At 44.0% G+C, this 16,997-nt stretch overlaps 1 protein-coding gene across 1 annotated transcript in view; it reads right to left on the reverse strand.

Annotated features, from left to right (window-relative positions):
- Positions 1-1,902: 1,902 nt before the first annotated feature.
- Positions 1,903-16,997, reverse strand: part of lrrc4ba (leucine rich repeat containing 4Ba) — a 37,964-nt gene continuing 22,869 nt past the window's right edge. Inside the window, exons 2-3 of the mRNA XM_060902697.1 lie at positions 5,716-6,259; positions 1,903-3,843 (exon numbers count right to left, since the gene is read on the reverse strand). Of these exons, the coding sequence (XP_060758680.1) occupies positions 1,903-3,843; positions 5,716-5,961 (2,187 nt within the window). The 5' untranslated portion in view covers positions 5,962-6,259. The remainder of the gene's footprint in view (positions 3,844-5,715; positions 6,260-16,997) is intronic.

Below are 16,997 nucleotides of genomic sequence, written 5' to 3' on the forward strand. Positions count from 1 at the left end.
AATATATTCAGGCTCCAGGTTGAGGTTGTAGAAAACAGAGTCGAAAAGAGGCCCCAGTCAGCGGCCCTTCGCAGTTTTTTCTGTTTTGATGTTTTGACGTTTGCTGAAGTTGGTGTCAGGTTTTTTTTGTGTGTTTGTTTTGTTTTTATTCCTATGGGAATAAAAATTTAATCTGCTGTGGTGACAATCACGCCTAGCACAATGAAATACAAACATCACCTCTGGATACAAAAGGAACGGAAATTAAAATAAAAAATAATAAAAAAAAAAGCTGACATATAGGCAATTTTATAATTATAATCATAATAATACGTGTAACAGCCATAAAATTGTATTCACGTCTTTAATCTTTAATATCGAGGGACAAATCATGATAAAAGTTTACTTCTCTCTCTCTCTCTCTCTCTCTCTCTCTCTCCGTGTGTGTGTGTGTGTGTATGTATAGCAGCATTTAGATAAAAATTCACATTTTGCTTTTTAGTTACGTACATTACCTATTACTGTGTTATTGTTGTGGTTAGCATAGTTTGTTGGTGTTGGTGATTTTATATTTCCCCGCCCCTCAATCCGTACAATTCAATTTAATTCAACATCATGACGCTAAAATGTTCATACTGCGACAAGAATCTGGGATAAATTTCACTGGAAGGATGAACAAAACATGACACATCACCAAGAACCCTGTTAGTAAAATGCAACAAGAAAAGGGAAAAGGGGTTTCAAGGACTAAAAACGAGTCAAAACAGAAACTCCAGGATCTCCAGGAAAATCCCGACGTTTGTTTGTTTGTGAGAACACGAAAGGTTGGCAAAGTGATCCATCCAAAAACGTGGCTTTCGGTCAGAAAACGAAAAAAAAAGAAAGATTCTTCATAATTTATTTCTCTGAATGAAAATATATTTATATATCATGTGTAGTTTCACAGTTTCATTTTTTTTATTCAGATTTTCAGATAGTTGTCTTTTGCCCTTTAGGTTCCTTCAAAAAAAAATAAAAATAATAATAATAAAGAAAAGAAAAAGAAACAAAAGAATGCTCTCTCTTTCTCTTCTTTCCACCTCAAAGTGTTAAAAGGATAGAGAAAGCGAGAATATGGCGGAGTCCATCCAAACCCATCATAAGCCCTCGACACAGTGCTGGTCTGTCTAATCCATCGACCCCTGAATGCTACTGCAAACCTCTATGAAACTAGAACAAAATTAGAATCATGGCCTACGGTTGTCTTTTCTTGGCACTCCTACACCGACGATATAACACTTTCAGCTGCGTGTGTTGTATATACATATTTAGAACACATCTGTATGTTCGATATACATATATAAAAAATGTTGCTCTCAAATTTATAAACATCTCATTTACTGCATACTGTGTGTGGAGTTATTTTCCGTCAGCGTCTTCGCTGTAACGATGCACGCTGACAGATCCTTCGGAAACTTTTCACTGTGATAGCATCTAATGCTGTAATGCTGATGCACAAAGATTTTGCTTTGGCACATAATTACTGATCTCGTATTAAGTTGACACCATGTGAGTGCATTTGCTCTGCTGACGATATCATTTTGACATTGATCGGAGCGAGTGTTGGTTTGGTAAGCGTTAAACTAAATGCTGTGGCATCTATCTGTTTGTCTGCCATTTTCTCCCTCCCGCTCTCCGTCTCTGGCATTGCAGTGTAGTGGTTCACAGCAATGTCTTTTCCTTGTGTAGGTAATATGTCATACAATGCTGGGTATACCTTGCTCGTTACTCCTGAGAACAACAAACCCACGGGGGCTGAACAGCCAGTACACTTCATCTGTTTCTGTCTCCCTCATGCCATCTTTCTATTTTCCCTCCCTTGTTTTATCTCTATCCCCTTTCTCTCACACACCCTCTCCCTCTCTCACTCGCTCTCTCTCTTTCTCAGATTTGAGTCTCTTGGACATTCTCCTTGGAGCCACTCTTAAAGAGTAAAGGCTCGATTTGAGGGTTCTGCCCTTTACCCATTAGGCCTTTGAGTGATCCATGGATGCCTAGGGTAGGCAGGGGCATTGAGGACGGAATAGAGCTCACTGAGACGGGCACCTGGGAACAGGAGATCGGTGTGGGTTGGGCCTGGGAACAAGGGTTGTTGTTGTTGTTGAGGCCGATCCCAGAGCTTCCAGAGAGCCCCAAACTCATCATGTTGTTGTTGAAATGGTGAGGCTTGTAGTAGTGGTTAAGGTGCTCCGTCCGAGCCAGGTTGGGCAGGTTGACAATCTCTGGATGATGCAGCCTCAGGCTCTGGCTTCCTCCACTGGATCCAGCCTGGGGCATGGTGGAACCACCAGAGATTCCACTTCCACGGACACTGGCGCTGGCTCCGAGCTCGTCCTCTACATTGATAATCTCTATGGCTCTTGCTGGTCCGTGGTGTTTGTGCAACTGGTGCTGCTTCCTCAGCTTGTAGAAGACCACCAGCATGACAGCTGCCATGAAGGTGATTGCCACAAAGCAGCCAATGATGATCTTGGTAGTCTTCATTACATCATCCAGCCCAGTGGGGTAGCTTGGCTCAGAGACCGAGACAGTAAATGTGGGTTTGGTTGCTCGGGGAGAAGATGAGGATCCAAAAACTGATACAGAGGAAGCTGTTGTTGGGATGCCATCATGCCAGAGACGTCCAGATGGTGTAGGACCAGGGATGTGGATAATAGTCTCGTTGATCACACGTAGGGCTGAATCCTCTTCTCCTGTGGATTCTACAGTTTCAACAGTGACGGTAGTGAAGTAGGTGTAATTGACACTGGTATCTGCTGCAGTGACATTCAGGACGGCAGTTGCTGTGGTGTTGCCAGCTGAGTTGGTCACCATGCAAGTGTACTGACCAGTGTCGCGCAAGGTGACGTTTGTGAAATTCAGAGTTCCATCATGTAGCACAGAGATGCGGACGCGGTATGATCCATGGGTCATCAGGGTTCCATTGGGTGTAATCCAGTTTACAGATGTCATGGAGGTTCCAGTACGGCACTTGAGCTCAGCAGCCATGCCTTCAGTCACGTTGAGGTCAGTGGGGGGCTCAACAATAACAGGGGCATAGCATGTGAAGTGGGTTTGGTCCAGCTCTCCAATGTATTTGCCCTTCAGGAAGGGTGGTGCATGGCACCGGGCACAGCAAGTTGTATTACTTGGTACAGTCTCTTTCAGCCACCAGCTAAGCCATAACACATCGCAATTACACACCCAGGGATTGTGGTTGAGGTGCACTCTCTCCAGCTTCTGCAATGGCGTGAAGAGATCATGGGGCAGTGAGTGCAGGGAATTGTGGGATAGATTCAACTCTTCCAGACTTTTGAGGTCATCGAAGGCATTTCGTTCAATGACAGACATCTGGGAGTGCATAAGCCATAGTTTGCGCAAAGACTCCAAGCCTTGGAACGATCCAGGTCTTATGATTTCCAGCCTGTTTCCAGAGAGCTCCAGCTCCTCCAGGCGGATCAGAGGTGTCAGGTTGGGGATGTCCTTCAGGCCGCACATGCCTAGGTTCAGGTAACGCAGATTGACAAGGCCGACAAAGGCAGCATCTGAAATGTAGTCCAGTTTTTTGAGTTCACCCAGATCGAGGCGACGAAGGGAGGGCACACGGTGGAAGGCATACCCTGGCAAAGTCTCGATGGGGTTGTTTCGAAGCCAGAGCTCCCGGAGCTTGCTGAGATACTCGAACGCTTGTGATGGCACCAGTGTGAGACGGTTGTCAAACAGTTCCAAAGTGTTGAGGTTCGGGAGGCCATTGAATGCACCGACTTCAATCTGACGAATCTGGTTCTTGGAAAGCTGGAGGATCTCCAAGTGTCGCAAGTGCTTGAAGGTATCTGATTTTATCACCTGGGTGAGAGAAGGTCAGGTTAAATCCTTTGTTTTCATTGGACCGGACAGTATAACTCGTATTTACTCTGTGATATGACTGCTGCATCATAAATAGTCATCATTATATAAACTGTCAGAAGTTTTGTATTAAGATTAGAGGAATGCACATAAAATTCAGCCTCATTATCGTAGTTTGATTTGCCTGTCTAATGTTCATTAAATATTTAAATAAATAGTGCACTCAAAGATACAAACAAAGATAAATACATAACATGAATTATTGTTGAGCAGAGAGCCAGTGTTTTAAAAAGCTTGAATTTCAAACCTCATTTTGTTTGTTCTATATTTGCAGTGTACCTCGTTCTCAAAAGCAAGTGCTCATAAACCATTTTCATGTTAGTGAGCTCATCTGTTTGATCGTACCACCTGATAAAAACCTCACAAACACCTCTCGGCAGCCTGCTGGTGGCACATGCAGAAGAAATTTATCACAGATGGAAAAATATCTTTACTAAACCACCAAGCAGAACCAAGGCGTATCTTGTTAGATGTGGCTGAAATCCCTCATGACACATGATGAAGGGTGACTGCGTTTCAAGCACCATTGCAATTTCACACATTGGGGACTCGGAGAGAACTGGCACGTTAGCGGCAGCCTGAGCTACTTCCCCTTTGGAAGAGAGCAAAAGGATCCTCCTGGTTCAGAGCCATCACCCTCTCAATATGAAGAACAAGAAGGGAGGTGAGTCAAAGTGAGGGTGTGAAACCCTGCGGGCTGGGGGGTGTTCAAGAGAACTGAGAAAACCTGTCAAATGTTTAATCTCTGGGTAGCGCAGTGATGAGAAGAAAAGAAGCCAAAAGAGAAAATATCTAGGATGCCCTCAGGTGATGGAACATTTTTAGATTTTTAATCATTTCAAGTGGGGCTCTGGGATACAACAAATAAAAAAAAAAAAAAATTATGGTAACAGGTAGGCACGACGAATGGTGTCATTATTATTATTATTATTATTATTATTATTATTATCTCATCCGGCTGACAGGTAGTGAGTTTATCCCATCATGTGTTGTCCGTTGTACATTGGGCGTTGTCCACATTTTAAGAAAATAACTTTTTCTCTCTCAATTCTTCACCGATTTTTATTCTTTTTGGCAGAAAGCTAGGTCTGCCTGGGGTGCATATAGCTTCCACCCAAATTTGCTTCATTGCAATTATTAATGAAGTTATGGACTAATTAAGCCTTAATGAGCAGTTCAACAAAAATTGCTTCGTCTTGGTCAATTCCTCGCCGTTTTGGATTCTTTCTGGTAAATAGGTCGGGATTCCTAGGGTGGATATCGCTTCTACATATAGCTTGTATAGTGTATATAGCTCGCAACATTTATTGCGCAAGGTGGCCCACTTTAGATCGTTCCTTCTGGACTAGACGGGGCCGGAGTGAGCTACGCCATCATTGACACGCTCTCGTTGTTGTTGTTATTATTATTATATTCAAATTTGTAAATGGTTTTTATTATCCCTTTATTATCCCTCACTTTGCTTTGCAACATCTGATTCAACATTGAAACTCAAACGGTGCTGAATATATATGTGTGTGTGTGTGTGTGTGTGTGTGTGTGTGTGTGTGTGTGTGTGTGTGTGTGTGTGTATGGGGGGGGGGGGGTTTGTAATGGTAATTATTTTTATTTGCTTTCTGTCTCAGCAGCTGAGTGAAAGATGCTTACACGGACTTCTTCTCACAGCTCACAGGTTACCAGCTCTTGGTGCTGCAGTAATTAAAACTGCGAAACAGTTGACAAACGAGCAGCAAACACACAATTGAGTGAACAAACACTGCAGCTCTGGAAGTGAGTGATCAGATCAATATTTATCAACACAGCCTGATTTACCTGTATCGAGTTCTCCTGTAAGTTGAGGTATCGCGTGTTGTTGGATATGTTTTCCGGAACCTCATCCAAGTTTCGTCTTGTACAGATCACTCGGCTCGCTTGATTGGAGCAGCTGCAAGGTGTCGGGCAGGTCGACGTGGCTCCTACGATGTCTTGGCCCAGGAGGAGGAGCCAAAACAGCAGCTGGGCCAATAGGAAAAAGAAGGGGGCGGGGTTAGGAAGGCCGGTCACCGTGGTGATCCGCATGGCATCTGGGTCATGACCTTCCTGTATTCCAAGTGTGAAGTGTTTGTATTAAATGTATTCCAGAAGGTAAATATCCGCACTGGGACTCCGCCACCTCCAAGTGTTGACTTTAGTTTAGGTAAACATTGTTTTTCTTGCTTTCTGTTTTTTTCCTCAGGTGAATTAATTACTCGACTGTCTCTTGTTTGTCCTTTCTTTGTTTTTTGTTTCACACACAAATGACTCTTGTACACATGGTGTATCTCCTTTATCTTCGCAGGTCCTCCATGGATTCGAGACGCCTGTCTGAGTGGAATTACTGTAAAAAAAAAAGGAAGAAACATCATGACTTTGCAAGAAGGTCAACACACAGTGATAAATCCCATTTTAAATGCTCTCCTAATTACTATGAACTATGCAAAGTGTATTAAGAATAATTACACAGCAACCATGCATGAATCTCCAGAGCAGTTAAAAAAATACACTCCCTTTGTCCAGTCGCTCTTTTTTGAAAGCAATCCCTGGAGCAAATATACCTTCTGATCATTTTATACTCTGCTATGAATTTCCATACTCTTATTATCTTTACGAGTGGCCTTTAAAATAAAATAAAAACAAAATGCTTTTCAGTCACAGGTTTTTACAGGTAAATTAAATTCTTTGCGAGTTCAGGACATGCGTGGCAGAATTATATTTCTAATCCTTGCAGCTTAAATAAGGAATAAGACATGATGGGCTGCACTGTTACAGGAAAATCATCATCGCAACGATGTGCTGCCACCTGAAATTAATCATTTTCCAATAATAACATGTCCTAAAGGGTTTTATTTGTCTTACATCACGGTAATTTGCCTACAATTTTTGAAAAACACATCATACTTTTTAATCATTTGAAGAGTTTGGGTCCAAAACATGATAATATATGTTTCATCTCATCTCATTATCTGTAGCCGCTTTATCCTTCTACAGGGTCGCAGGCGAGCTGGATCCTATCCCAGCTGACTACGGGCGAAAGGCGGGGTACACCCTGGACAAGTCGCCAGGTCATCGCAGGGCTGACACATAGACACAGACAACCATTCACACTCACATTCACACCTACGCTCAATTTAGAGTCACCAGTTAACCTAACCTGCATGTCTTTGGACTGTGGGGGAAACCGGAGCACCCGGAGGAAACCCACACGGACACGGGGAGAACATGCAAACTCCGCACAGAAAGGCCCTCACTGGCCACGGGGCTCGAACCCGGACCTTCTTGCTGTGAGGTGACAGCGCTAACCACTACACCACTGTGCCGCCCCGATAATATATGTATGTAATGTAAATATAAATTATATATAGCTTCCTTTTTTGTATATATATTTATATATGGCGCAGCCTGGACCCAAAAAAGACTCAGAAATGCCTAGTTGTTGTGTTGTCGGGTGTCAGAATCGTAGCAGTAATGGGGTTAAAAAGTTCAGAATTCCAGCAGGATCTCACCCATTCCAAAAAAATCGCCTTCGTCTATGACTACAAGCCATCAAACGTGTAGACTGGGATGAAAGCACCATCAAAAATGCGCGGGTTTGCAGCGCCCACTTCATCACAGGTAAGATCAGGCTATTTATTAAATCTTTCTTTTTTATTCTTTCTAGTCTTCGTTTATTGATGTAGCAAAATACTTTGGTAACGTTTGTCTGATTAGCTGGGTCATAGTTACACAATGTAATGAATATTGTTAGCATGTTAACTTAGCTTTGCATGCAGTTTTGTTTGTAGGAGAGCTCTCGCTTGACTCAAGCAGTCCAGATTTTGTGCCGTCATTATTTGTGTATGCCGAAAATCACAATTTAAAGCAAGGATGGAAAGGTAAAATTGTGTGCCCTCACTCTAAATGCCAACTTACGTTGACTGCTCTACCCTAGCTCCCGCCCCGTTCAGTTTCATTTCTGCTCTCTGCCTCTCGCTTTTTACGCAGCTCTGATTTCTCTTAGCTGCACTCTTTACACTATCATTCCTTTCATGCCATTACCTCCTGCAAATTGCTGTTTAGTGTTGGTATTTGCTGTTGTAGCTAAAGCCACATTGCCATCACATCACTGGCATCATTTGATTAAAACAAAATGAATATGAATGGCCCATTGTTAATCAAGTTGTACATGCCCGCACATAACATAATCATATGCGTCTAAAGACTTGTAGGCACGAAGTGTTTCGTGGGTGTACACTGAAGTCTTGTCAATAAGGTACGAGTATGTATCTGGCCATTGTATACCAGGGAACTTACTAACATCGCCCGTCCACTCTTTAATTAAATGCGGATCCGGTAGGCGATGTCCACTTGTTAGAGTTAACTTATTTATGTAGCATTCTCGATCTTGTAACGACAATTGTTTGGCATAATCTGACAGCTCATAATGCTGGTCTATGGGCAGCGCCATTGTTTCTGGGTCCAGGCTGCGCGCGCATCCTAGCAACGCTCGGTTTGTTTACAAACATGCGAAGGGGTCTATTGAGCGTAGGTGTGAATGTGAGTGTGAATGGTTGTCTGTGTCTATGTGTCAGCCCTGTGATGACCTGGCGACTTGTCCAGGGTGTACCCCGCCTTTCGCCCGTAGTCAGCTGGGATAGGCTCCAGCTCGCCTGCGACCCTGTAGAACAGGATAAAGCGGCTACAGATAATGAGATGAGATGAGATATTTATATATGTTTATCACTGGCCTGCTTAGATTACTATTTTACTATTTGCAGGCCAATGGAGTAAAGTAACTTGTAATTATTTATGTGTGAATAAAAAATATGATAAATCCACTGTGATAAGCTTGAGAAAAAATGTATTTCCTTTCACAAAAAAAAGTTTGCATGAAAATCACTATTTTCTGTCTGAAACTTTAATATAACACTATGAGGTTGTAATAACATTCAAAATCCAAATCTAGATTTTGATTTTAAAAATTTTATTTAAAAAAAAAGATTTTTTCCCCCAAAATACAATTACATCAATAAAAATGGTGTGTGTGTGTGTGTGTGTGTGTGTGTGTGTGTGTGTGTGTGTGCGTGCGCAATTTAAAGGTAGACGGCCTTTCATATTTTTCAAGTGTAGGTCATAAAAAGAATTTTCCCGACACCCAATTATTTTTGTTTAGTGGCCGAAATTCACAGACTTCCAATTTTATTCATTTTTTCTAAAAATAGAATAATTAATGAATTTAGAGCCCTAAATTCTCCGCTACTTTTTCCTGCTTCACCATGACCCAATTCAAGATACTACATCATGCATCACGTGGTGGGCTTTCCCCGTTCACGCAAGGCATTGTGGGATATAAATTTGAAACAGGAGAGAAAAATGGAGGACGTGAGTGTGCAAATGAAACATGAAAGAGTGACTACAGAAGAGTCTAAACGAGAAGAAAAGACGTTATGTTATATACGAAGGAAAGGAAACGCAGGACCAAACTAATAAATATGGGCGCTCAGCGAGCACCTCGGTGTGATCAGCTGTTCGTTTAGCGACAGAATGATGGAACTGTCAGTGCACGCTCAAAGGGAAACCTGTAGATGGCAGTAATGCAACACTGTGGATGCCAGCTGCCGTAAAACCCAAAAGAAGAAACCTGCGCATGCGCACACGGACTTCCTCTGTCTGCTTGACTGCGCCAAGCGAGCGATTTCATGCACATTATTTGCTTTAATCCCCTCAAATTAAATAACTTCCCAGCCACAGAATGACCTGATATTTTGTGAGATATTACAGAAATAAACAGATATCACAATCACCACATTTCAGAGGCAACTAAATTTCACCGATTTTACGAAATCCAAAGGCTGTCTAGTTTTAACTAGAAACAGAAGTAAAGTTGATCTACACATAGCCTCTGAACTCAGACCATCTCTTATATCGGACCACAGAATTTCACAAATTATATTCATCTTCTCGTCTAAAAGCTCCAATCTCTTTTACACACAAAGCTCTGAGGAATGTTAATAAACTCGTCAGATGTTTACATGAAAACTTTTTTTTAAAGGACAAACTTTTTATTCTGGACAATAAATGTAGAAGCTTGTATGTCTTGTACAGCAGGTACAGGTAAATTCAAAACGAAGCTCCATACTAAAGAGAACACGGTGAAGCATCGAGCTGATGTTTGATGGCTTTAGCGATCCAAAAGGAACCCAATCATGAGCACAAGGCAACATATCTCAAAAACACGCCCACCTGACAACAAAATTTATATCTTTATTTCCATAAGATAGATGGGTTTTTATCCAGTGTTTATTTTTAATTTGCTTTTTAAAAAATAACATGGGATTATTTACTAACACATTTTACACTCATCGGGAGCTCTGCTTTTATACAGCACACACACACACACGGTGGTGTAGTGGTTAGCACTGTCGCCTCACAGCAAGAAGGTCCTGGGTTCGAGCCCCGGGGCCAGCGAGGGCCTTTCTGTGTGGAGTTTGCATGTTCTCCCCGTGTCCGCGTGGGTTTCCTCCGGGTGCTCCGGTTTCCCCCACAGTCCAAAGACATGCAGGTTAGGTTAACTGGTGACTCTAAATTGAGCGTAGGTGTGAATGTGAGTGTGAATGGTTGTCTGTGTCTATGTGTCAGCCCTGTGATGACCTGGCGACTTGTCCAGGGTGAACCCCGCCTTTCACCCGTAGTCAGCTGGGATAGGATCCAGCTCACCTGCGACCCTGTAGAACAGGATAAAGCGGCTACAGATAATGAGATGAGATGAGATGAGATGAATAGCGATCAAATTTCAAACTTCTTTTGGCGGGAACTTGATTTGTTTTTTTAAATGGTGCTCTTTAAAGACCCCTCACACCCTGGACACTCAGGCAGGCTGAGAACCATCTGAACCACAACAAACAGACTGAAAAACAGCTTCTTCACAAGAGCTGTGGACTCACTTCTGAAATCATAAACACACACACATTTAGCAGACCCTGTAGAACAGGATAAAGTGGCTAGAGATAATGAGATGAGACACAACAGCAGTGGCCCGTACCGTATGAGCTCCAGACTCACTGAGGTGATTTTTCTTTTTCTTTTCTTTTTAAACAAAAAACATTGCAGCTTTTCATGTTGCAGAAACAGGAAAGAAGCATAAACTCCTCTGTCCTGAAAATGTCAGAAAACCTAAAGTTACAGCTTCACCTCTGATTGTTTCAAAGAATCGCTGACACTGGAGACTCCTTCCATAAATGTCTCCTTACAGAAAGATTCGCCATATCAACAAATAACAGCATGTTTTAAATCTGTCTGGGCGTCAGGTCTGCTGTCGAAGTCCAGCTGTGAATGAGCTGTGAGTACAGAAACGAATTAGAGCTGGAACAACCATCAGAGCTGCCGTTACTGTATAGGAAGTGAATCAATACCTCCTGACCAATCAGATTTGAGAATTCAACAGCGCCATGATATAGTGCAATACAGCTGCTAATCCCAATGCTAACGGTGTGCCGAGGGCGCGAGATGGCGCAGCCCATTTACTTTGATTGATGTCTCGTTCAGCACCAACCCCCGAGTCGGAGAGAAGCGACCCTCACTGCGGGGTTATTTTGACCTTGGTGACCTTATATAAGAGCATCTGGTGAACACAGGCTGTTATTAATGGCGATTGTCCACATAATGGACATGACACGCAAACCCATTTGACACGGGAAGGCTTCAGAGCCTGGCGGAAAAATGAGGGATAGGTTGCAAGGGATTACGAAACTGATAGATGACTGCACAGCTGCAGGGAGAGGAAGAAATGATCAACGTTAATGGATGAGCGCTGAAATAGAGAGAGGACAGAAGGTGAGAGAGAGGGGGACAGAGAGACTGTCCAGGATGAGCATGAGATCGAGGGAAGAAGAGGGGGGAAAAAGACATATGGAAAGTGAAAGGACATGAGAGATAGAAGGAGAGACAGAGGCATTAATATTAATAATCTCTCCCAGTGAAAGAGAGGAGAAGGGCCCGAGAGACGGAGATGAATATGAAAAACTGAGATGGAGGGAGGGCAAGCACAACACAACACGGAGGTGCATATAAAGCAGAAGGAGAGAGGGAGAGAGGGAACGATGCAGAAGAAAGACAATACACGGGGATGAATTTAAAGCAGGTTGAGATGGACAGAAAGCAGGAGAGGAGAAGAGACGCTCTGAAAGCTGAGTGAGAGACAAATAACCCTGGTTAGAATGATCAATAACGTGCACATTGTGTGTAACAGCATTACAACTGACACGCAAGCATGTGTTACCGCCCACACACACACGCACACGCACACGCTCCAAACTGCAGACGTTGCATACTACTGTGTGTTAGCCCAGATTTGCAACTCCACTGTATCCAAATAGATTTCCGACCCCCACATGGCGGCTTGTCTGGTTTGGCTTACCAAAAAAAGAAAAAAACCCAGTGTGCACATAATCGCCATAAAACCGTTTATTAAAACATCATGCTCTGAATTAGTGCCACCTTCGTTTTATTTACCCGCGCCGTGTCATCTTCATGCATGACTGACATGAGACACAATTAGCTGTGAGTGTGAAGCGCCACATTAAGTGACTGTGATGGGAGATGACATCTGCTGCCATCGCCGCTGAGTCAGACGAATCTGAATCAGAATCAAATTCAGAACAAGAATCAGAATCAGATGGGCAAATACGGCGGCTGTGCGTAACTATGACATTTACAACTTCAACAGAAATTTAAGCACCATAAAGGCCAGTTGTTCCAAGATTAAAGGAGCCGTTTGTTATTTTTACACGACACAACAAGCTTTCCCGTCCCTGCCAACTGACCCCATACACTGCTGAAACTATGCACACCTGTAATAAAAAGCACCCCCCCTACAGCTTACACTAAATTCGTTACTTCAGAAAGCGATGCACTGAATGATCGTGTGGTGGCCATCTTGTACACAAATACAGAATGCGTCATTAAGATCACGTGCAATCCAGGTTTAATAGTGTTCAGGGCTGACACAAAGCATTCATGGGAGTCTGAGCTCAGGTATGTGGAAGAGGGTAGATAGCATGTTCTTCTGAGTGAGTTACGCAGCATGAGGAGCAGTTTGAAAATATCTGGCAGGTGGTTTCGCATGTCTAAGGGGACGCACACTCGTCATAGAGAGATGCTGGTGGGTGGGGATTGTCAAATGACCATATTAGGGAGGACAAAGTGTTCAGGGTAGGGGTGGGGCCATTACCATATATGGTGTCAGGGTATCTCTGGTTGCATATATTATTAATGGGCGTGGCTACAAATTTTAACATAGCGTACCCACTCTTCATGTTCTTTCCCTCCATCGTACGGTCCCTACCCTAATCTAATCCCTAACCTCCTTTCGTCCTGCTCTTGTTTGCTTCCTCTCTCTCTCTCTCTCTCTCTCTCTGTGTATTCCTCGGGGTCCGGTTAGTGTGTAAATACTGCACTGCCCTCTGCGTGTGATAAAAGATTAACCTGCCGCTCTGACACACATTAACCCTTTAGCCTGGACTCCACACCAGCATCCTAACATTTCTCTCTCTCTCTCTCTCTCTCTCTCTCTCTCTTACATACACTCTGTGCTCTATCCTTCGCCTTGCCTAGCTCCTCCCTCTGTCTCCTCTGTCAATTCAGACCTTAGCAAAGAGAGTTACCATGGTTACCTCTTCACCAAACTCTCCCTTTCTCTCTCTCTCTCACTCCAGCTGTATCCATCCCATTCCACCATCCCCCTCTCTTTCCTCCATCTTCCTCTCATTAACACACACACACACACACACACGTATGTGCATTTAAGATGTCTCACAAAGTAGGCTGCATGATGCGTCCTGACCACAAGGGCTGCAGAACTGCTCAGCACACACAAACACACACCCACACACACTATTCATGTCCGAATCTTTCACATTTCATTCAACGATCTGAGAGAACGCTTGTTATACGACATACGATACAAACGGCTAGTAAAATCCCATTCAGCCTCAGACATGTGTGCTCTGGGGCATCATCACATGAACAAAATGCACATCAGCTTAAAGACATGCAGACAGCCAGGGGAGAAAAAGGCCTTTCTATTTTTGCTTCGTCTCTGCATTCAGCCTCCGTTTACACCACTCAACATCTTTAAACGAAATCTTTAAACTAAAATGCCCCACAGGCAGAGACACGAGAAGACAAACACCTGATCAGCAAAAGAAATAAAAACGAATCTGATTCAGAAAAATCAGAAAATTCTGATTGTCTTTTGTGGTGTGTCGCTGATGAATGCTCCGCCTCCATATCAGAATCAGATATTTTACTGAAATAAAATTGTAACATTTAATTCTAGCTTTATTTTTGACTGTTGTTTAGACGTATTGAGGTATTTCACCTGACGTCACAGGGTCACGTGACGCCCCGGTGTCCGCAATTTTGAAGGTCAAGCTAGCTAATGTCAACAACATAGTAGCTAGTATGTTACTGTAGCAATGTTTACGTTCAGTCATTTGGATGACTGTTAAAACCTTTCAGTCTCAAGTTTTTCCTTTACTGTATTTACTAGTTTACTGTAATTATGATCCGGCAGCTATTTACACCGGATCCAGTGTAAAAAGCTGCCTGAGCGCGCTCCGGCTTGCTCCCCCTTCAAATTAAGCAGCACGCTCCGGCTTGCTCCCAGAGTGCTCCAGCCGAGGTTCCGGAGCGCGCTCCGGCTTGCTCCCCCTCAAATGAAGCAGCGCGCTCCGGGAGCAAGCCAGAGCGTGCTGCTTCATTTGAGGGGGAGCAAGCCGGAGCGCGCTCCGGCAGCTATTTACACTGGATCCGGTGTAAATAGCTGCCGGATCATAATTACAGTAAACCAGTAAATACAGTAAAGGAAAAACCTGAGACTGAAAGGTTTTAACAGTCATCCAAATGACTGAACGTAAACATTGTTACAGTAACATACTAGCTACTATGTTGTTGACATTAGCTAGTGCTAACAGCTAGCTGCTAGTACACTGCTACAACACAGACACCGACCCTAATAATACAGTTCTTGGTCATTGCCTGGTAACAGCAAATTTATAACGGGCCATGTCTCAACAGACTAAGAAGTTATTTCAATGACATTTAATAACATTTTGTTTATCCTGAGGACCGAAAGTAAATGAAAATGTGAACAAACCTTAGCTGTAATCAGATGGCGACCACCGGCTCCAGGGACGACCCGCTGATGTAGGCATGTTACCCAGCCTGACACAAAATATTTGTAGGCATCCAAACTCTTATACACTTTCAGATCAATACCTGTGTATGGCGATGGGTTTTTAACGACATAGGTATACAGATCATGTGGGCCGAAGTCAGGTAAAGACGAGGGCTTCGTGTACTTCCGTACGTCAGTGAACAATCCTGGTGGAAGCAGGTAAACGTCGTTCTCTAAGCCTGCTAACCTCAATTTTTGCAAATACCTCTCCCTCTGCTCGCCCTGTAAATGCCCTACGTCGCTGGATAGTGAAGGTGTTTTCTGCATCTCGCTCCTTTTTCTTTTATGTTTTTCGTTTGTCGCCTTCCTCGCATTCAAACTGATTCGAGCCGTGACGTCCAAAATGGCAGCCTAACGATGCATCACATGACTTGGTCACGTGGGTGAAAAACCTCAATAGCAGTGTACATCAGTGTGTATTTTTATTTATGTGATGAGACCACACAGAGGCCACACCTCCTTCAACCACACAAGTACAGAAGCTACACCTCCTTCAACAGAACAGACAGAGGCCACTCCTCCTTCAACAGGACAGGCACAGAAGCCAAGCCTCTTTCAACAGGACAAACACAGAGGCCACTCCTCCTTCAACAATAAACACACAGAGACCACACCTCTTGCAAGAAGGACAGACACAGAGGCCACTCCTCCGACCATTCCTCCTTCAACAGGACAGGCAAAGAAGCCACTCCTCCTTCAATAAGACAAACAGAGGCCACTCCTCCTTCAACAGAACAAGCACAGAGGCCACTCCTCCTTCAATAGGACAAGCACAGAGACCACTCCTCCTTCAACAGGACAAGCACAGTGGCCACACCTCCTTCAATATGACAAACACAGTGGCTACTCCTCCTTCAACAGGACAAACACAGTGGCCACTCCTCCTTCAACAGGACAAACACAGTGGCCACTCCTCCTTCAACAGGACAAACACAGAGGCCACTCCTCCTTCAATCCATGCCTCTTTCAACAGGACAAGCACAAAGTCTACTCCTCCTTCAACAGAACAAGCACAGAAGCCACTCCTCCTTCAATAGGACAAGCACAGAGACCACTCCTCCTTCAACAGGACAAGCACAGAAGCCACACCTCTTTCAACAGGACAAGCACAGAGTCCACTCCTCCTTCAAGAGGACAAACACAGTGGCCACTCCTCCTTCAACAGGACCAACACAGTGGCCACTCCTCCTTCAACAGGACAAACACAGTGGCCACTCCTCTTTCAACAGGACAAACACAGTGGCCACTCCTCCTTCAACAGGACAAACACAGTGGCCACTCCCCCTTCAACAGGACAAACACAGTGGCCACTCCTCCTTCAACAGGACAAACACAGTGGCCACTCCTCCTTCAACAGGACCAACACAGTGGCCACTCCTCCTTCAACAGGACAAACATAGTGGCCACTCCTCTTTCAACAGGACAAACACAGTGGCCACTCCCCCTTCAACAGGACAAACCCAGTGGCCACTCCTCCTTCAACAGGACAAACACAGTGGCCACTCCTCTTTCAACAGGACAAACACAGTGGCCACTCCTCCTTCAACAGGACAAACACAGTGGCCACTCCTCCTTCAACAGGACAAACACAGTGGCCACTCCTCCTTCAACAGGACAAACACAGAGGCCACTCCTCCTTCAAGCCATGCCTCTTTCAACAGGACAAGCACAAAGTCTACTCCGCCTTCAAGAGGACAAGCACAGAGGCCACTCCTCCCACAAAAAGACAAGCACAGAGGCCATGCCTCCTTCAACAGGACAGGCATAGAGGCCACTCCTTCTTCAACAGGACAAGCACAGAGGCCACTCCTCTTTCAACAACAACAGACATTGAGGCCACACCTATTTCAACAAGGACAGACAG

The sequence above is a fragment of the Neoarius graeffei genome, chromosome 20 (genome assembly GCF_027579695.1).
Source record: "Neoarius graeffei isolate fNeoGra1 chromosome 20, fNeoGra1.pri, whole genome shotgun sequence".
Classification (NCBI taxonomy): domain Eukaryota; kingdom Metazoa; phylum Chordata; class Actinopteri; order Siluriformes; family Ariidae; genus Neoarius; species Neoarius graeffei.